General features: G+C 46.7%; 1 protein-coding gene across 1 annotated transcript in view; it reads right to left on the bottom strand.

The window, feature by feature from the left end:
* Nucleotides 1-20,853, bottom strand: part of SGSM1 (small G protein signaling modulator 1) — an 82,260-nt gene that overhangs the window by 41,334 nt on the left and 20,073 nt on the right. Inside the window, 10 exon segments of the mRNA XM_053589265.1 lie at nucleotides 53-216; nucleotides 1,361-1,428; nucleotides 4,632-4,756; nucleotides 7,494-7,625; nucleotides 7,742-7,887; nucleotides 8,153-8,220; nucleotides 10,991-11,057; nucleotides 11,060-11,136; nucleotides 15,239-15,401; nucleotides 18,635-18,710. Coding sequence (XP_053445240.1) covers nucleotides 53-216; nucleotides 1,361-1,428; nucleotides 4,632-4,756; nucleotides 7,494-7,625; nucleotides 7,742-7,887; nucleotides 8,153-8,220; nucleotides 10,991-11,057; nucleotides 11,060-11,136; nucleotides 15,239-15,401; nucleotides 18,635-18,710 — 1,086 coding nt within the window.

The following is a 20,853-nucleotide window of genomic DNA, read 5'->3' as shown; positions in this document are numbered from 1 at the left end:
CAATCCTCATGACAGCCCCACCCCAGCCCTCTGAGCCCCCACAATCACTCACCTTCCCCCGCTGGGACCACAGCAGCGGGTCCAGCTGCCCGTGTGGAAGCAGCCCGTTCTCCAGGCATGAGAGGAACTGCAGGAGGTGCCCGCCCTTGGGGAAGCAGAAAGGTGGCCTCTGGATCCCATCCTGGCTGACCAGCACCACGGTCCCACCACTGTCGACTGCCACCACAATCAGCCAGAGAAGACCCAGTGGGAGGTCACTATGAGGCATGGTGATGGGACCCTCCCTATAAACACATTCCACTTGGGGAAACAAGCAGGACCCAGGGCCCTGCTCTGAGGCTCCAGGGAAGGCTTGGGCAGATTTTACCCTGCCGTTCTGAGTGGTCCCTCTCATCCCATCTATCACCCATCCCTGATGGTGTGACTATGGGACAAAGTCAAGAAGAACGTGGCTGACCTCCCTAAAGTTAACCACCATAAGAATAAGATGTCCCCAAACACTCTACACTCCTCTAGAAATCTACATGACAGCTTTTTGTAGGCAGGCCTTCAGCCTTACTCCTTGGAGCAGTAATTGACTCTGGATAGCATATATTTAGCACTTACTTTATATCAGCACATCCTGTTAAAGGCATTGTCTTATTGTAATACTCCCAATATTCTTAAGAGGCATATCTATTATTGCCTATTTTACACATGAGGAAACCAAATCTCAGAGAGGCTAAGCAAATTCCCAAAGGTCACACAGCTTATCAGTGGCAGAGCCTGGATCAGACCCCAGGTCTGCCTCATTAAAAAGGCTTAACCCACTGTGTTGTGTGCTTTGGTGAGGCACAGAGCACTTGCTTTCTAAAGCAGGATGGCCTCTGCTTGTTCTGACTGCATCTTTTTCCAGCTTTAAAGGAGTGCTACAGTTTTTGGTCCCGGATCTTCAGAGAACTAACTTTGGAGTCACAAAGACCAGGGCTCAAGTTCTGGCTCTGAAGCTTATAGGCTGGGTGCCTTTGTGCCAAGCTGCTTCCTCACTTCTAAAGTGGGAATGATGTCACCCCATCACTGGGTCATTGTGACAAATAAAAGCCATGTGAATACTTAGAACTGTGCTTGGCACAGTTCAAGTGTCAGCAGCTAACATCACAGGTGTGATGCTCAGCCCTTTAACACCCATCAATTGATCTTCACAACAACCCCTGAGAAGGTACTGTTATAATCCCCATTTTACAGACAGAGAAACTGAGGCTCAGAGAGGTGAAGTCACTTGTTTGAGGTTGCACAGGGAATAGGGAATGCCCACAGGTGGAGATAGGAAGGGAAACCAAGAGGAATGCCCAGCCCTCCCTGCTGTCCCTACAGCCCCTACCTTGCTGGTGGCAGTGCAGGTAGACAATCTCCTCTGAGCAGATAGTCATGGCATAGTCCTAGTAGACGCTAAAAGGGAAGGGAGGGTCAGGCTCACAGGATGTCTTCCCACCTCACCCATGGGATCCTCCACCCTTCTCACCAGAACCTGCCCAGGCCCAACATCTGTGTCTTCAGCCTTCCCAGATCCTATCTCCCCTTTTTCTGGTCCCAGCACCTTAATTTTCCAAGGGAAGTACGCTCCCCTATTCCTAGCCCAGGTAGCTAAGGTGAGGCCGACCCCACCCATTCTCCCCTGTAGGACTCCAGGACTCCACTGCACCCAGGCTTGGCCACAGTGCTCAGTGCAAGGATGACTCTGTGACCCAGGCATTGCCCAGGAGTCTCAACTCTCAGAATTGTTTTAGAATGACTGGGAAAGATATGCTCCCCTCTGTCCTCTTCCCAGGGGAAGTTGTGGCAAGGACAGAGTCTTTTCACAGGTGAAAGGTACCATAGTCTGAAAATGACGCCAACAGAGAGGAAGAGCCAAAAGATGGGAAAAGAGAAGGTCCCCACCACCTAAACCCTTAGATCCAGGCAAGCCTGAAGCCACTGCCCATGGATTTTTCAATTCACATGAGCCACAAGATGACAACATTAGTGAATTGGTGGTGTCTACACCTGTGGTGTTGAGAGGCACGAGATCAGCCTTGTATTAGGCTGGAGAAGGCAGTTCAGAGCATGCGCATTCTATCATGGACCCGCTTACTCTCACTGTGTCTCCTCCTGCCTGCAGAACACCAACTCGGTGTCTCTCTGCTGAAGATCACTAAGCTCTGCTAAAGACTGAGTTCTATTCTTCTAAGACTACTTCACCCTCAAAGATGATCTCTGTCTCTCCCTTCTGCTAAGGTAAATAGCCCTCAGGCACCTAAGGGTAATTGTTCCTGAGCAAGGTAGCTCAGAGGTCCCCTTCAGGAACCTAGATAAGCAGGCCCCAGACCTGGCCAGTCCTGGGCCCTGACAAGCGGTGGCAGTTGTGGGCTGTGACGTTGTACAATCTCAGATAAGGGACACTTCCTTTTTTTTTCATTGTTCCTTGATCCCGCAAGGGATGCTGGAGCCCCTGGACAAACTCCTTCCCTACACACCACTCCCCTGGCTGCTTCTCTTCCAGCAAAACCTGGGTAAAAAGAACAAGGAAAGATGGGGGTTCAGGGCTCAGGGCTGGGGATGTCCCCAGCCTGAAGGCTGTGACCTTGTAAGGTCAGAATCAGCTAGAACTCAATATTGAAACACTTACTATGTTCTTGTTTACAGACAGAGAAAAAGGTACAGAAACAGACAGTCTGGATGACCTGAGCTGGTGAGTAGGGGGCCTGGGTATCAATGAATCCAATGCCTTTCTTAAGAGGTTAGCATCAAAAGTTTCCCACACAGCCCTGGGCTTAAGTCCAAGCAACAAACAGGGTCCTCGGGCTGTTGAAAGCTTTGATGTTGGGAGGAAGATACTTCAGTGTGAGAGGAGCCCCTGCAGATCCTCTGGGGCTCAAGTCCCTTGAGTTCTGGGGAGACCATTTTGTCCTCCTCCCTCCTTTGACAGAAAGGGAAACTGGAGGCCCAGAGTGGGGAAGCAACATACCCCAGGAGGAGGGGGACTTTGGTCAGCAAAGTGAGGGTGGAGCAGGGACTTGGTCCCATAACACACTTCCCCACATAATGTGATCTCTGGGAAGGTAAAGACTGTCCCTTTATTCAATGGCTATCTCCCTTGTACCAAGCACAGTGCCTAGCACAGAGCAGACGCTCAGTAAATATTTGGGGTGTGAACCCAGGCCCCCTGACTTCTCTGCTTCATTTCACAAGGACGATCTGAGCACCTGCTATGTGCTCCAATCTGTGACAGGTGTTGGGCATGAGATATGAGCATGTCAGGACGCTGCCTTCAAGAATACAGGGCTTGAAGTGAGACAATAGATACAAGAGTAAGCACAGACTCATTATGTGACCAGAATTTTCAAACAAACACTACAAAGGAGGTTAGGCTAGTGTGATCCAAACTTTGCAAGAAAATCAGGGAAGGCCTGATAGCAGGGCGAAGATAAAGAGGCTGAGATAAGCTTCCAGGCCAATGGCATCTCCTTGACCCCTGCCCTGCTCCTCTAAGACGGCCTCTTGATTGTACACTCCTGAGTCTGGCTGGAGCCAATTTATTATTAGCCTCAGCCTAGGACCAACTGTACTACCTACCAACCATCTCTGAGGACAGATGGTGACCTGTGAACAGGACGTGACCTGTTAGCTTAGAGAACACTATTAATCACTCTGAGACCTGACTGTTTAAGAGAACACAATGATAACATTCTGGTTATATTTCCTGAAAAAAGTCCTTATCTGACATTAAAATAGTTATAGATGAAATGATGTAAGGTTGGCATGTTGCTCAGAATAATGTATGGGGAGAAAGAAGGGTGTGGGTTAATGGCCATTAGAGCCAGGTGATGGGACCCTGAGTTCTGTCTGATTTTATATTAAAAATTCATCACATGTAGTCCCAGCTTCTAGGGAGGCTGAGGCAGGAAGATCGCTTGAGTCCAGGAGTTTAAGGTTGCAGTGGGCTGTGATAACACCACTGTACTCTAGCCAGGGTGACAGACTAAGGTCCATCTCAATCAATCAATAAATGAAATTCATCACTAAAAGGTTTGTAACAAGCAAGAAAATATAAAAGAAAAAAGGGATTAGCACCTGCAGTAGCCAAAATCCCACACATTGTACTATGTAGACAGGTTCTATGGCTTCCTCTGATCTCCCTGACTGTGCTGGAACATGGGCACTGGAGCAGGGAAGTTCCTTTCCTGGCGTTCTTTCAATGTGACCCCCAAAGCCTTTGCAATGTCATAAAAATCACAAGATCCTGCAGGAGAGGCAGCCACTCACTACCATCTCTCGCCTCCCTGTTTTACTGAGTGATGAGCAGTGGTGGCTGAGACTGGAGAGTATTTTGTCATTCACAGGGTTCTGAGATCTTTGTCAAGATTGCGCTCCCTGAGTGGTATCTGTCCCAGGGCACTGACTAACCCCCAAGTCCTAAGAGTCTTCCTGTTGGTTTCTGTAGCTTCCTGAACATTTTGGGTCCCAGCTGCAGAGAGGGTGAGCCCCGTGGCCATAACCAGCTAAAGTAGCCAGCAGAGGTGTTGCACAAGCCTCCCTGGTCCTATAGGACAGCTCTTGTGTGCCAAGAGGGAGTGGAGGGACCCAGGGGACACGTGGTGGGCCCAGAGTTCTACCTCTTCTCATAGTCCAGGTCCCCCACGGATCCATTCATCAGCTGGTTGGGCGTCCACTTCAAGGTCATGACGTCAGCTGTCTGGTGCAGGGACAGGTACCCTGGCACAGACTCCATATCGTCCCTCTGCAGAGAGAGGAGGACTCAGGCTGGGCCACAGTGATGGAGTCACAGCGGATGTCAGCCTAGGCCAATTTAGCTCAAGAACACATAACCAGAACCAAGAGGTCAGGTTATTGCCTCCAGGCTATGGCCACTTGGAGGACCCTGAGCCTCCTTCCAGTGGCCACGCTGAGCAGAGCCACCTGCAGCCAACCTTGCAGGCTAGGTTCTAGCATCCAGCTGTGAATGCCGCCACCCCTCAACACTTTCATGTTTGTGTTTCCCTCTTGAAGTTGACGGGACCTTCCTCAAAGTTCCTTTAGGACCAGGAAGGGGGTTGTGTCCCTTTTAACATCACCCTTGTCAAAACAGAAGGCATTTAGCTTGGTCAGTCTAAGGGGAGAAAGAGACAGCAGCCAAGCTCTATGGTCAGTCCTGCAGACCCTACTCAGAAACCTTCTTCCCAATGTGCCCCTACACTCCCAGCTGACCAATGCAACCCTCAGCCTTTCCAGAGTTTGCCTAGAGGATTTCTGCCCTGCTTTGTGTTAGCCCAAGTGGGTGTGCAGGGGAAGGCAATGTTACCATCTCTCCCCCATGGAGAGGAGGGAGCCCCTCCACCAAAGTCACCTTAACGACATGCAGAGACAGACAAGTGACATTGTCTGAGCACCAGGGCTGTAAAAAGCATGGCCCAGTCTTCACATGCATCAACTTAATCCCACATGTTTATGACACCACGAGGGAGTACTACGGCAGTGTTTCATTGGTCCAAAGGGGCACAGCTTGCTTTTTCACATTTTAATGTCCCTGAAATGGTGATGAGTCTTATGATAAGTGGCATCTCACAACTGTGACATAGTTGTCACCTCCCGATCTTGCACAAACTCTACCATAGCTGTTGATGCATTGGCGTCACTTCAGTTAAGTTTTGCGCGTGGCGGCCATTTCGCAAGCAGAGTATAGGGGCTATTTTATATGTCGTCAGAAACACTAGACAGTGATTCAGCTTTGAGTTGAAAACCTATCGTGAATAGGAAGGCTGGGAACAGAGCAGCAGAGTGCTAATGTAATACTGGCAAAGCAGGCACATTATTCTTCATCCCTGCAGGGAGGCCCACGATTCTACATTTTCTTGCAAAGCAACAACCAGTGCTTTACAGGACTTAAGAACCACCCTGAAAATAAGAGCAGACACTCTTGTAAGAAATGCTGCACTTCCTGTGCTCTTGGATCAGGAGCTCTTTACACCAGAGAAGGGATATTTTTAGCTTTGTGAGCCATACAGACTCAGTTGCAGCCACGCAACTCTGTCGTCACAGCCTGGAAGCAGTCATAGACAATACATAAACTAATGGTCATAGCTGTGTTCCAACAAAACTTTATTTGTAAAAACAGGTGGAGGGCTACATTTGGCTCATGGGCTATAGTTTGTTGATCCCTTCTCTTGATGGAACAGAAAAACACTATATGGAAAAATAACTCTTAGTCAAAAAGGCTATCAATAACTTAGCCAAAAAGTGTTACAGAAGGTGGAACTCTGAACTGGAAGAAGTTTTAGGGATATCTTAACAAATGTATTTCAATGATATTTTCCCTTATGTCTACTTATGAAAGTGATGTATGACTAAAAAAACTATATCAAATAAATCTCAAAGATCGCTTTCAAAAAGCATGAGCTAAAATTTCCAAGTATGCTCTAAATAGCATTTTTAAATTTCTCAATGGTTATGTTAAAAAATGGTGTATATGGCATTACACCATAATGCCATAAGCTTAAATACATGGCTTCTTAGATTAAGAAAACAGAATCTTGTACCTATTGTGATGCAAATATCGTGGCTGAAGAGGAGGAAGTGGCTTGCTCAGGGTCCCCTAATGACTGAAACTGTGACCACAGACCTGGAGTGGCTGATAGTACTCCCTCTGCTTCCTCCCAATGGAGCCCAAATACTATGCTGACCCTGTGATCAAATGGCCCTGGGGAGGGGATAGTCAGAGGAGACACTATATGAGGACAGGGGCTGCGTGTGCCTAGTTCACCATCCATCTGTGCAGCTCAGCCAGGTGCAGGGGCATCAAAGGTGACTGAGCAGTGGCACACTCTGGCACCAGCTGGCCTGAATTCAACTCATAACTCTGCCCCTTACTTCACCTGTAGGGGCCTCAGTATTGCCAGTTATAATAATAGTGCCTACCTCAAAGGGTTGCTATGAAGTTTAAATGACTTAGTATAGTTACAAGCACTTCACACAGTGCCCAACTCAATAAATATTAGTTATAAGGATGATGATCTGGAAATCCCATGCATCTAGCACCTAACAGGTCCAAATGAACATTTGCTGAATGAGAAAGTGAGAACAAGAGTGGATAGATGAAGAGAAGGCTAGGTGGGCATGGGGCAGGCAGACAGACTGGAAAATAAATGGACAAACAGATGAATGAAGGGATGGATGGATGGATATAAATATAGATGGATGAATGGATGGTGAGTAGATGAATGGATAGATGGATTGGTGGGTGGGTGAGTAGATGAATGGATGGGTGGGTGGGTAGGTGGATGAATGGGAGATTGGATAGATTGGTAGGTGAATGAATGGGTGGATGGATGGATGAATGGGTGGATGGATGGATGAATAGGTGGACAGATGAACAGGTGGTTGAACGAATGGATGAGCAACCTGGACCCAGAGGGAACTTCTCCTCTATAATCTGGAGCCAGACCCTCAGCACAAAATCTGAACCTAAGATGAACCCTCACCGGCTGAACCAGAACGTTGTTCTTGCCATAGAGCAGGGTGGCACGGGAGTTCTGGTGTAGAGACTCCACATAGTCGCGGGCAGAGAGGGATGGCCGGTCATCCATGCTGTCACTTGAGTGCCTCTTCTGGATCTGGTAATATGAGGGAAGGTAGAGGGATGAGGCCTGGAGCAACCTTCAGGATCCCTCCCCTGTTCCCTGCCCCCATGTCAAACCCTTCCCAACACCCCACTGTCCACCCCACTCACACAGAGGGCTGGCCTCTTGGTGGGTGAGTCCTGCCGCAGGCGCGAGCTGTGTATGCGGTGCCTCTGGACTAGCTCATCGGCTGAGGGATCGGTCCAGAAGTGATCTGAAGTCTTCATCTTGGTGTACTCGAGGGCACAGGGCCCCACTGTGAAGCACACGGGGGCTGGGAATACATCCACACCCCGGGAAGCCCATCCTCCTGTCTCCCATCATCCCATCTCACTGCCCTGTCCTCCAGCCAGCTAGGATGCCCCAGGGTCCTGCAAAGAACAAGGCTCTGGGAGCAAGAGACAGTAAATTGCTAGGTTTGAAAGGGTGAAGCTGGATGGGGATGAAAAAGGTCCTGAGAAAGTGCTCTGGAGACTCAAGAGCAGAAGTCTGGATGCAGCTCCAAGCACCAGACCACTTACCCAGTAAAGATGCAAGGATGGGGCCATCCACAGGGTCCATCAAGAGAGCTTCCTTCTCGTAGTATTTACTAGCAAGAAAGGAAAGGACATGCAGGTTTGGATGGGGACCAGCAGAGGACACTCAGTGTAAGGCTGGGTTCAATCTCCACCTGTCATCCCATTTCTACTGAAAGCCTCACCTGCCCCATCTGTAAAATGGGGATAATAATTATTTATCTCATTGGGCATTTAGCATGGTGCTCAGTATGCACCTCCTTAATACATGGTTACAACAGAGCCTTTATGAGGGTAACAGAAGTAATAATTAGAAGGCAGCTGAAGCCTGCCCGATTCTATCTGCTTCCACATATCTTCCATTTGAGACGCAGATGATGTCGGTCCTTCTATTACTGAGGCAATAAAATGTTGTTCAGCTGCAGGGTGCACTGAAAGGCTATGTTAATAGGCTTTCCTGCCCTGATGACTAATGTTGATAATGCTGGCCTGAGGTGCCCCCAAATGCTCCCTGGATCTGGCTCTGCAAAATAATACGTGATGCCATCCCTACAACATCCATGATGAATGTTTTTTGATTTGTTTGAGTTATTGTGCGAATTCCTTTGTTTGTTTGAGTAGGTGTGAATTCGTTGAAAACTCATACAGTCTAGAAACAAACAGAATTTATAGGATTTCTGGGTTGAAGAGGACTTCATTCCAAACTCCCAAAGGATCTTAGAGAACGTAGTAACTTGCCGAATGGAAGATGCTGCCTGGGCCACAGCTAGCTGGCTCAGCTCTTGCCATCATATAACAAGAAGTAAAGGACACAGAATCTGGGAAGGAGCTCCGATCTGCCATTCCCTGCCTGGCTGTTGTGTCCCTGAGCAAGCATATCCTCTCTCTGAGCTTCAGTATCTTCAAATGCAAAGAATGACAGAACTTACCTGGGTTGTTGGAAGGACTAAATGGTGACTTGCCAATACAGCAACAGTACAGAACCTGACATCAGGAAATTCTCACTGAACAGTGGCAACATTATTGTAATCTTACTCCAAAGAAATCTTCTATCACCTAGGATACTAGACGACCCAGAATGGAGATGCTCTAGACTTGCTCAATAACAAGGTTATACATTTGGGGGTCAAATTTCAAGATAATACATCAAGACACTTTCCACTGCAGCACCACCCAGTTTCCATGACAAAAATCATCAAGTGCTATGATTGTAAACCTTGGAAATGCTGCCTCAAATGACAGCAGCTGGAGTCAGAACCAAGCCGGCACTGTAAAAAGTAGCCCCACAAAGTTTCCTTAGGGTAATAAGTTTCTTTGGAAAGATTCTGAAACGTGATTGTGGTGTTGGTTACATGAAACTATATATGTGTATGTATCAAAACTTCATAGAAATATATTTTTTCAATGAGTTCATGTAAAAAGTGGCAAAATACAAATAAAGTTTCTGATTCATTAATAGTATTGTGGCAATGTCAATTTCCTGGTTTTGATCATTGTATTATGGTTATGTGAGATGTTATCACTGGGGTTGGGCAATTAGTACTCTCTGTACTAATATTGCAACTTCTGTGTAAATCTAAAATTAAAAAGTTTAAAATGAAAAAAATAGCAGGTTGACACTGCTGCTCAAATTAATTATTACGTCTTTGACTGACTTAACAGGAAATCAAGAGGTCACATGGCAAAGGCAGTAACTAAAGAGGCCCCAGACCCTTCACAGGACAGGGAGCAGAGGCATGTTACCATTTCCTACAAGTGGAGAACTGAACTGCAGACCCAGACCTTAGATTTTTTTCAGTTTTGCTTCTGCCTCTAGGCCTTCATACCTGCTGTTCCCTCCACCAGAAACACTCTTTTCCATGCCCCCTTCACCTGGCTAATGCATATGTAATAGCTTAATTGTTGCACAATCCAGAATGCTTTTCCTGACCACACAGAAAAGATGAAACACCAGCACACCCAGTTTGGAACACTCCTCACATCCTATCACCACGATTAGTTCATATTTGCTGGTGTTCCATGTTGGAATGTGAGTTTTGCGAGGACTTTGCTCTGTACTTTCACACATATTTCTCTCACAAAGAGGCAAAGAATGAAAAGATAAGAATAATACCCACTGGGTATGAAGACATGGTTAAACTAGCACTTTTATATGCTGAAAGATGGGGAAGTTCTCAGATCTCTCCCTCTTCTGCTGCCCACTCTCTTGGAGGCTGGAGAGGCAGGCTGGCTAAGGGGAGTCTTAGATTATAGATTCTTCAGTGGCTCCCCACTGCTCTTGAGATAACATACAAGCTCTGCAATGTATCAGGCAACACCATTGCATCCCTGACATTTCGGTTGCTGCCTCGAACGCAGCAGATGCTCTTTAAATATTTATTGGATGACTGAATGCATGCATGAATGTTTGCCTAAGGGGATTCATACTATAAACCCTCACATCAGATTAATTCGAGCTAAGGGAGAAAATGTAAAAAGGGTCCCTATGCATTTTCAAAATGCTGTGTATTTGCCAAATTACCTTCTCATTTCTTCTCTGGAGTTGCTACAATCCCTATCCCATTCACCAAAAGAGACAACAGGGGAAGAGAGAGGATAAGTGATTCTCCCTGGGCACACAGTTATCCAGCGGAAGAAACCCAAGATCCTTATGCCCCGCCCTAAATCCTGAATCTTCCCAAGGTTCTAAGCTAGCCTAATTCATGGTCAAACATCCAGGAGACACTTTCAAACTGAAGGGCGTGGTCAAGGGAGAAAAGAAAGCAGCTTTGCGCAAGGGGGGTGCAATTCCTATACAAGCCAGCAGGTGGAGGCAGAACACATGCAGGCTGCAGACTTCCTCACCTGCTGTTTTCCACAAGGTAATGCACAATTTTGTCCAGGACCTTCTCAAACAATGCGGTGCGGATTGCTTGATGGCGAGTGGGGACAGGTTGTGCAGCTTCGGCAGCTTCCGCACATTCTCCTGGAGGCCCTGGATCTGGTTTCTCCTTCACGACCAATAGAGGAGGAGAATAGATATTCACAAAAGAAGAAATCCACAGGACAAATCCCATACAAATGGGAAAATGACTGTTCAGTCTCTGTAGGAAATGAAGGGATGGCAATTAAACAACAAGAGGTCATACTGCTCCTCAAGTATGATGGGTCGAGACTTGGACTAATCTGCAGTCCCAACCAACAGTGTTTCTTTCTCTCTGCATCCACACCAGCATCTATTGTTTTGGGACTTTTTGATAAAAGCCATTCTCACTGAGGTTAAGTGATATCTCACTGTGGTTTTTGAGGAGGGAATGGGTGAAATCATACCTAATGGGTACAGTGAACACTATCTGGGTGGTGGGCACACTCAAAATCCTGACTCAGGCCATACAAAAGTAATCCATACAACATATATACCCTTGTAGCAGTGGTTCTCAATCTTCCTAATTGCCGTGTAGTTACAAATGGAACAAAGGGGTCGCGACCCACAGGTTGAGAACTACTGCCTTATAGTATTCTGAAAATGTTTTAAAAGCTGGAAAAATAATAATACCTAGAGAGTGTGCAGATGTGGTTAAAAAGACACTTTCATACACTGTTAATGGGCAAGGCAGATTCTCATACTGATCTCTCTCTCCTTCCCTCTCCTGCAAAAGAGTGCTGGGCCAAAAACAGACTTGCACTATGGATCCTTCAGTGGCTCCCCATGCCCTTGAGAAGCAAGCTCTTTAACATGACTTGCAGGGCACCCCAGGACCTCGCCCTCGTTCACCTCTCCAGGCCTCTCCTTACTACCACCTCCTTTCACTCCATGATCCAGCCAGCCAGAGATATCTGCAGACTCCTGAGGCTCCAGGCTCTCATGGGAAGCCCCTTCACGGATGCTGCTTCTTCCTGGTTTTCCTCCCCACCTCACTCCCAGGCTCATTCCTTCTCACTCTTTGAGTCTCAGCAAGGGTATCGCCTCCTACGGGAAGCCCTCTCAGCTGCTCCTTCAGCCTCTGAAGCCTAACTTCCTGCTCACTTTTCTATCTTCCCCTCCATATTGTGATCCTAAAGGTACAAGGTAGTCAATTCACTTTATTTTCAAATAAAACACTTACTAAGAGTCTACTGTGGGAGAACAAAATTCAGTTGTTCCTTGTATGAATCTCCTTTAGATTCATGCTGTATCTTTCTCTATTATCAAGAAAATTGCAGAATTTTCTTGCAGTAATTTCTTTACTATAAAGAAATTACAGAATATAATCATTGCAGTATTTACTATGGTTAATGCTTGCTATGTGAGTGTAATTGAAAAGGTATCGTGAGTCCTAAATGATATGTGTGGGACATATGTAAGGAAGACATCTCAAGATATGCAAAGGGAACAGAATGTCCGGGTCAGATGGAGTAGGGCATGTGAACCGCAACAAAGGTAGTAATCACACGCATAGCAGAATAGGGCATGTGTGTTAGCAGCAACAGTTGCAAGCATATCCACAACTAATTAATCACTTAGCTAGGCAGAAATAGCTAAGGCAGATACCTGTCAGACTAACAAGCAGTAGGTGTCAAAGCACGAATTTCCTATATTAGATACATCAACCCAGGAAAACAGTCACCTCTGCATATCTTGGATCCTGCTGCACAGGGTAACGTTTATTGTAACGTTTTCCTTATAACTTTTTCTCTTACACTTCTTTGAGTCTCAATAAATACTGTTGGAATCTGGAGTAGGGCCGCACTGTCAGGGGTTTTTTCCAAAGTGAACTCCCACCTGGTTTGAATGCCCTCAGGGAAAACTATACTTAAGATACACAAATTTAAAACAAAGTGAGAAAGTACCTGGAGAAGGCACACATTAACTCAGGCCAAGTAATGAGACTGAGATAATGCAGCCTCTCTCTGGCTTCTTCAGAAGGATTTTACCGATTTCCAACAAAGGTGCATATGCAAAAGATAGGGTAGTTAACAGCTCATGGTGTGTTTAAATAAAGGGGAAGGCAGGATCTAGTTCTATTCCTGCAGGGGAAGTAAGCCAGGTTTCCTAACCTAACTACATATTCAAAGAGTGTAATCCCTCTCATCTGTTCACTCTCAAAGGCAGAGGCCTGGTTCAGCCTGTCGGGTGCCTCTGGGTTCTTTTCATCTTCAGTTTTTGAAGAACCCCCAGGGATTGTCCGTCTCTGAGCTGCTCCCCTGGATATCCCAGGATTGAGGCAAGGTGCCCCACCGAGAAGTCAACCTATCCACCTCCCAATACCAACTCCCACAGCGTGTGGGCCCCCAGGATCCCTGGGTTGCAGTACTTCCAAGTAGTCAGGTCTTCACTCTGCCTCGTTCCCAAGAATCTAGAAGCTACACCTTGCCTCAAGTCTACCATATGGCAAGCCTGGGCCCTTTTCATGTCTCTATCTCCAGGGTCTAGCACAGTGACTGGCATATAGGTTCAGCAAATACGATCATAAGTGAGTGATGGCATAAATGAATTAATGGTTTCCTGTACTACTTGCTACAGTCATCTCTAATTCCTCCATTAGGAAGTCACTCCCAATATCTTGGAAGACCTATGGAAATCCATCCCTTTAAAAAGTTATCTGCAAATGCCTGGGAATTTAGCAGATGGACTGGAAGGCACCAGGAGACCAGGTGGCTGAGAAGTCCTTCCAAATGGGAGCTGGCAGAGCCAAGCCCTGAGCTCTGCCCATCGTCCAGTTCTGGCCAGAGGCCCTGGGCAGGCAGGGCCTGAAAGGCAAGGAGAGGCCTGTTTAATCCGATGGAGGGGAGTGAATGCCCACAGCAGAGATGGCGCGGCATGCCCGTCTTTTGCCCTGCCCTTGCCTGTGACAAATATGGCCAATCAGCCCATGACAAACATGACCAATTGATTCATTCACTGTACTTTTCCCAAAGACACCCAATCACAGCTTCAGAATCTTTCATAGCAGAGACCTTTGGGCAGCCACCAGCACCAACAGGACTTGAAACCTCTTTGTCAGCCCTGACAGGGCTCCAGGCTGGGCTTTTGGCTGTGCAGTCAGGACTCCAGGGGGTGGCTCTGTGGAAGGTGCTCACATACACACACTCAGGCTGTGAGCCTCCTCCAAACACATACAACCAGTCACTCTGAGAAGTAAGGGAAGCCACCTCTGCCTTTTGACGGTTGCTTCAATACAAATTTCGGTTTTTGTTTCTGAGGGTAGGATTTGAGACAGAGTCTCGCTTTGCTGCCTAGGCTAGAGTGCAGTGGCTCAGATCATAGCTCACTATAGCCTTGAACTCCTAGGTTCAAGCCATTCTTGTGCCTCAGCCTCCTGAGTAGCTAGGACTATAGGTGCTCACCACCATGCCCAGCTCATATTTTCATTTTTGTAGAGACAGGGTCTCACTATGTTGTCCAGGCTGATTTCCAGCTCCTGGCCTCAAGAGATCCTCCTGCCTTGGCCTTCTAAAGTGCTGGCATTTATAGGCATGAGTCACTGCACCTGGCTCAAAGGTTTTTTACATTTCAAATCAGTGTATTCAAATGTATGACAATATACCTAGCAATATGAGTTTTGACCAGAGGCCCCGGCCCCTGCCCTTGCACATATAGGCAAGGATCATACTGATTGCATCACACTCTGGTCCTCTTGCATTTAGAACAGGGATCAGCTCCTCGTAGGCACTTACTCACTCAACAATTGTTGTCGGCCATTTACCAGGTGCCAGACACTATTCCAGACGCTGGGGACATAATGGAGAAACACAGATGTAGTTCCCTGTTCTTACAGAGTTCAAAGTTAAGTGAGTAAGCAGATGATCAAGTAAACAGGAAACAAACGAATGAATTGCTAATTACAGATGGCATGACAATTGGGAAGAAAATAGGGAGAGAAGATGGAGTGAGGATGAGGATTGGAATTTACTGAGACAGGGGAATATTTGGATGATGACCAGGAATCAGCCATGGAAAACCTCGGGCAGGTGGGGGGGGGGTGCAGCACATACAAAGGCCTAAAGTTGGGAAACAGTCTGGCAGGTTTGAGGGGCAGCAAGGAGAGGGCAGGAAGTACTGAGGGTAGGGGAAGAGGATCTTGACTATCTTCTGGGGAGCTGCCCAGTCTGTAGCACACACCCCACACTCACGTGTTCTCGATAAGCTGCTCCAGGTCCTGGACCTTGTGGCTCAGCTCCTCAGCTGGTGGGAAGCTCTTGCCCACTTTCATGAAGAGAGCCGCGATCTTGTTGCTGCGCAGGAAGCCAGCCGCCCGCCGCCGAAGCCCATGCAGGACGCAGGCCTCCACAGCCGCTGCAAGGACATGGTGGTCAGCAGGCCCCACCCTGCCCATGCTCCCTGATGCCCAGCAGGGCCTGGAGCATCAGACAGAGACCACTTGGAGAGCCAGGATCCCCAGAATCACAAAATTCAGGACAGTGTTCATAAGGAAAAAGGTATATTCCACCCTGCCTTCTGTATCCTTAAAAGTGGGCCGGAGAGGGTGGCGCCTGTGGCTCAGTGAGCAGGGCGCCGGCCCCATATACCGAGGGTGGTGGGTTCAAACCCAGCCCCGGCCAAACTGCAACAAAAATATAGCCGGGCGTTGTGGCGGGCGCCTGTAGTCCCAGCTGCTCGGGAGGCTGAGGCAGAAGAATCGCATAAGCCCAAAAGCTTGGAGGTTGCTGTGAGCTGTGTGATACACCACGGCACTCTACCGAGGGCAATAAAGTGAAACTCTGTCTCTACAGAAAAAAAAAAAAAAAAAAGTGGGCCGGAGAGCTTTGTGGTGTACCCACAGTCATGGCCCGAGGTCAGCCCATCTCTGCCTCTGCCCAACTGTGTGACTGCAGGCAGTGACCTTCTCTTCTCTGAGTCTCTTCCTCATCTGTAACACGGGGATAGTATGAACATTAACCTCACAAGACTGCTCTTAGGATGGGGGTGGGAGGGACACTGCATGGAAAGTATGTGGCCCAGAGTGAGTGCTTTAAGAATGTTAGCCTTTATTCTCACCAAAGAGAGGGGAAGTATGGACTATATGACTTTTGAGCTTTATCTGTAATAAGGAATCACATCATCATCATCATCATTTATATTGTGATTACAGTAACAACATTTATGAATCTCATTCAATCTCTTCCATGGCTGAGGAAGAAAAGGAAAACTAATCTCATTTTTCAGATGTGGACACTGAGGCTCAAAGAGGTAAAATGAATTGCTCAGGGCCACCCAGTCAGTAAGCCAGGCTTCAAAGCCAGGTCTCAGTCTATGGTATGCATAACAACGATGCCTCCACAAGGATCTCTGAAAGGAGGATTTAATAGTAATCTTCTCACTTCTATCTTCCCCTGGAGGCCCTGCCAAGTTCACCTCAAGAGTGAACCCAAAGCAGGATACCTGGGTTGTAGCCAGGGTCCTACCACTAACGTGCTGTGTGACCTCGGACAAATCACTTGCCCTCTCTGGGCCTCAGTCATCTCTTCTGGGAAAACGGCCATTTGATGTGCTTGTCTTTCTCCTGGTAATTTCAGCAGCTCTCTTCATCCTCTTACCTCTTGTCTTACACAGCAGATTAGGAGCTCACACTGGGATACAACAGGTGCACAATCAATGTTTATTGAAAGAGCACATGTATATAATAACAGCTACTCCTTGCTGGGCACCTGCTAGGTGTCAGATAACTGTTAAAATTTACCTTCCCTAATTCTTGTGACAAAACCCATGAAGTAAAGAGCTCTACAGAGTAAACCAGCACTCTCCAGGGTCAGAGCAATACCGAGAGTTTTGGTTTCATCATTTGTCTTTATTTCTGAGTGAGCAATTACTTGTTTTTTTGGGGTTTTTTTTGAGACAGAGTCTCACTATGTCACCCTCCGTAGAGTGCCCTGGTGTCACAGCTCACAGAACCCTCAAATTCTTGGGCTTTAGCGATTCTGTTGCCTCATCCTCTCACGCAGCTGGGACTACAGGCACCCGCCACAATGCCTGGCTATTTTTTTTGTTGCAGTTGTTTAGCTGGCCCGGGCCAGGTTCGAACACGCCACCCTTGGTGTATATGGCTGGTGCCGTAACCACTGTGCTACGAGCCGGTAATTACTTGGTTTTGAATAAATGTCTAAATATTGCCTAATGTGCCCATGGATTTAAAATATTCCAGGTGAGGATTTCTTAAATCACTTAATTTTAATTTGTAATCTCAGTACTTTTCATTTGTGTATACTGAAATATGTTCATTGTTGGTTCAGGCTCTGTAGACATTGTCTCTGATAACGGCTCACAATGAACAATGAATAAAGGGAAACCGAAGGAGATTCATTAGGCCTCGTTTGGTGCTATCAAATGTCTCCCACCCAAAAACTTTGCACAAAGTTGGAGATTTATTATAATTAAAAAAATAATTGTCTACTCCTTTAAGTCTTTAATTGGTAGGTATGTTACCAAGTCCTGACATGGATATGCATATGATTTTATCTGCAAATAAAAATGCCCCAGAGAAAACAGAAAACTGAGAATATAAATGCATAGACATATATATGCATGCATATGTGTATGTGTGTATAAACATATAGACACACACATATATATAAACATGTCACACTTAAAAATATCATCTTGCCCAAGGTCAGCCAACAAAGAAATGGCAAAGATGGGATACAAACCCACGTCTGTCTGGCTGAAAAGGTAGTGAATTGAGATCAGTGTCCTCTCAGGTCATAGAGTGTTCTCAGCATGTTGGGGACCCTATGGGGTGGTGCCCCAGCTATCTGGATGACAGTTGGCAGGCTGGCCAAGTGTCCTATCTCAGGCCTCTCCATAGAACCAAGCTCGCAGGAGGGGAATTAGAGCACGTCCTTCACTCTAATTATTAAATAGAAAAGTTTTCAGGGAGAAAGACAAACACTCCCACTGACATGTACACAGTGATTATGAGCTAAATCTTGACTTCACTGACATGCAAAACATGTCTCTAGCCATTGTCAAGTAAGAACCCGGCAGTTGGGTTATTTCTGGAAATGTGTGGGCTCAGTGGCCCAAGGAGACAAGTCTGAGACACACTTTGCGCCCCAGGCCTGCCTCCTTTGCTGGGACAGCTGGGCGTGATCCTGCAGGTATGCCAAGGGCTCTTAATTCCATTGTTCAAAAAGTCTCCATCCACCCTGTCCCTTTACCTAGCAATAGCCAGGAGCAGAGAGAGGAAAGCACAGGGAGTCCCCTCCTCAGATGCAAAGCCACTTGTTTCTTGGGGCAAGAGTCAGTGTGAACTGGGCCCTCAGGGAAGGGAAGTTAATCAATCCCTCTAGCCTTAACCACAACAACCTTTTCAGGGGAGGCAGAAGTCATTTTTAATTGCTGCCCCCCTACCCCCCCTAGACTTTTCTGTATTTCAAAATTCTCCAATGGAGTCTCTTTGGAATTCAAAAATAACTTCAGAGTCACTAAGCAAAAAATGACGTGAGAACCATGGCTCAAAGATGCTACTTCCCCAAGGCAGCCCTCAGAGAAAGAAGCCACAGTTCCAGGCCACGGGAGGGCCACAGACTCACCACAGAAGGAGATGATGTGGCTGCTGTCTTCATGGACAAATTTGCGTGTGACAGCTTCCTCCATGATCTGCTTCACCTGGAAGGCAGAGGCAGAGGGTGATGGGGAAAGACCCAGTGTGATCAGGGTACAGACCCCCTGCAAGGGCTGGATCACTTCCTGTTAGCCTTTCCACCATTTTACTTAATTATTTGTTCAGGCTCTTTGCACAGCTGGCTACTGCCTCTCTCAGGCATCACACAAAATATCTCCTTCCCTGATACACTATCCAAGGCAGCCCCGTCTGCAATCTGACCCCTATTACACTTCCTTTAGAGGTGTGGTCCCCAACCCCTTGGCAAAGGACCAGTACAGGTACCAGTCTGTGGTCCGTGAGGAACTGGGCCACACAGCAGGAGGTGGTAGTGGGCAACTGAGTGGAGCTTCATCTGTGTTTACAGCCGCTCCCCATCACTGGCATCACCCCCCTGAGCTCCTCCTCCTCTCGGATCATCAGCAGCATTAGATTCTATTGGGAGTGCAAACACCACAGCGAACTGCACACGAGGGATCTGGGCTGCACATCCTTATGAAAATCTAGTGCCTGATGATCTGAGGCGGGGTGAGGTGGTGGTGCTGGTTGTGTTGAGACTGTCTAAATGCAGGAAAACAAGTTCAGGGCTCCACTGATTCTGCATTATGGTGAATTGTATAATTATTTCATATATATAATTTATTATGATGTAATAATAATAGAAATAAAGTGCACAATAAATGTAGTGCACTTGAATCATCTCAAAACCATCCCCCACCCACCCTGGTCTGTAGAAATATTGTCTTCCATGAAACCGGTCCCTGGACTAGAAGGAAACTACCTCAACATGATAAAGGCCATATATGGAAAGTCCACATCTAAAATCAGACTCAGTGGTGAAAGACTGAAAGCTTTTCCCTTTAAGTTCTGGAATAAGACAAAGAGGCCTGTTTTCACCTCTTCTGTTTAACATCATACTGGAGTCCTAGCCATAGCAATTAGCCAAGTAAAAGAATAGAAGGCATGTAAGTCTGAAAGGAAGAAGTAAAATGATCTCTGTTCAACATTCACATGAATTTTATGTAGAAAATTAAACCTTCTATGGAAAAACTGATAGAACCGATAAGCAAACTCAGAAGAGTTGCAGGATACAAAATGAACACCCTCAAATAAGTTGTGTTTCTATACACTAATAAGAAATAATCCAAAAGGAAATTTTCTTTTAAATCCATTTCATAATAGTATCAAAAAGAATAAAATACCTAGGAATAAACTTAAGCAAAGAAGCTAAAAGAAGACTTGTACACTGAATACTATAAAACATTGCTGAAAGAAATTTTTAAAAGCACACAAAAAATGGAAAAGCATTCCATCTTCATGGATTAGAAGACTTAATATTACTAAAATGTTAACACTACCAAATGCCAACTTCCCTCATCATTTTAAGAGTGCACACCTCCCCCACCCAATACTCAACATGTCCCCTTTCAGCTTTATTTCTCTCCAAATTCCTTCCTGCCTCTACCACTTTCTCTGTTTTGCTTACTTACTTTATTCTCTGACTCTCCCATTTAGTGGGCTATGAGACCAGGAATTTTGTATATGCCACTTGGTACTCCATTCTGAAGACCCAGCAGAGTGCATAGCACAAAGCAGGTGCTCAATAACTATTAAGTGAATGTCCACTTTTTATGGAAAGATTTAAAAGGAAGCAATACAGATAAAACAGCCACAGTGCCTGGTGTGTGCTCAATAATCAGCATTTTCCTAATGATAACGAAGACACTCCTGCTTCCTGGGCCTGGATCCGGTCACATCTGGTCTGTGCACTGCAGTTCCCTGTGCATCAGGCATGTTTATTCATGTAAAATCAAGTGAAGAAGCAACAAAGTTAACCTTGCAGGGAAAACACGCTCACCAAGGGCAGTCTGATGGGGATACAAGAAAGAAGGAGTTTTGCCTGGTGGTGAGCAGGGGGAAAGGGTTACAGGCAGGTTGAAGGGAAGTGGAGGGTGCATGGGAAGGGGGAGGGGGCAGGACATGGAACAAGAGTGACTCAAGGGTCCCTGAGGAAATAAGGGACTTAGCAGCCCCAGCTCTTGTCTGGGAGCCTCCCACACCCAGCCTCCTTTCCCTAACCTCTCCCTCCCACCCCTTTCAGGCCCAGAGGAGGCAAAGGTTCCTGGATCCCCTGATGATATCCCTGGG

The sequence above is a fragment of the Nycticebus coucang genome, chromosome 4 (genome assembly GCF_027406575.1).
Source record: "Nycticebus coucang isolate mNycCou1 chromosome 4, mNycCou1.pri, whole genome shotgun sequence".
Taxonomy (NCBI): domain Eukaryota; kingdom Metazoa; phylum Chordata; class Mammalia; order Primates; family Lorisidae; genus Nycticebus; species Nycticebus coucang.
This window is presented reverse-complemented; position numbering and strand designations above follow the sequence as displayed.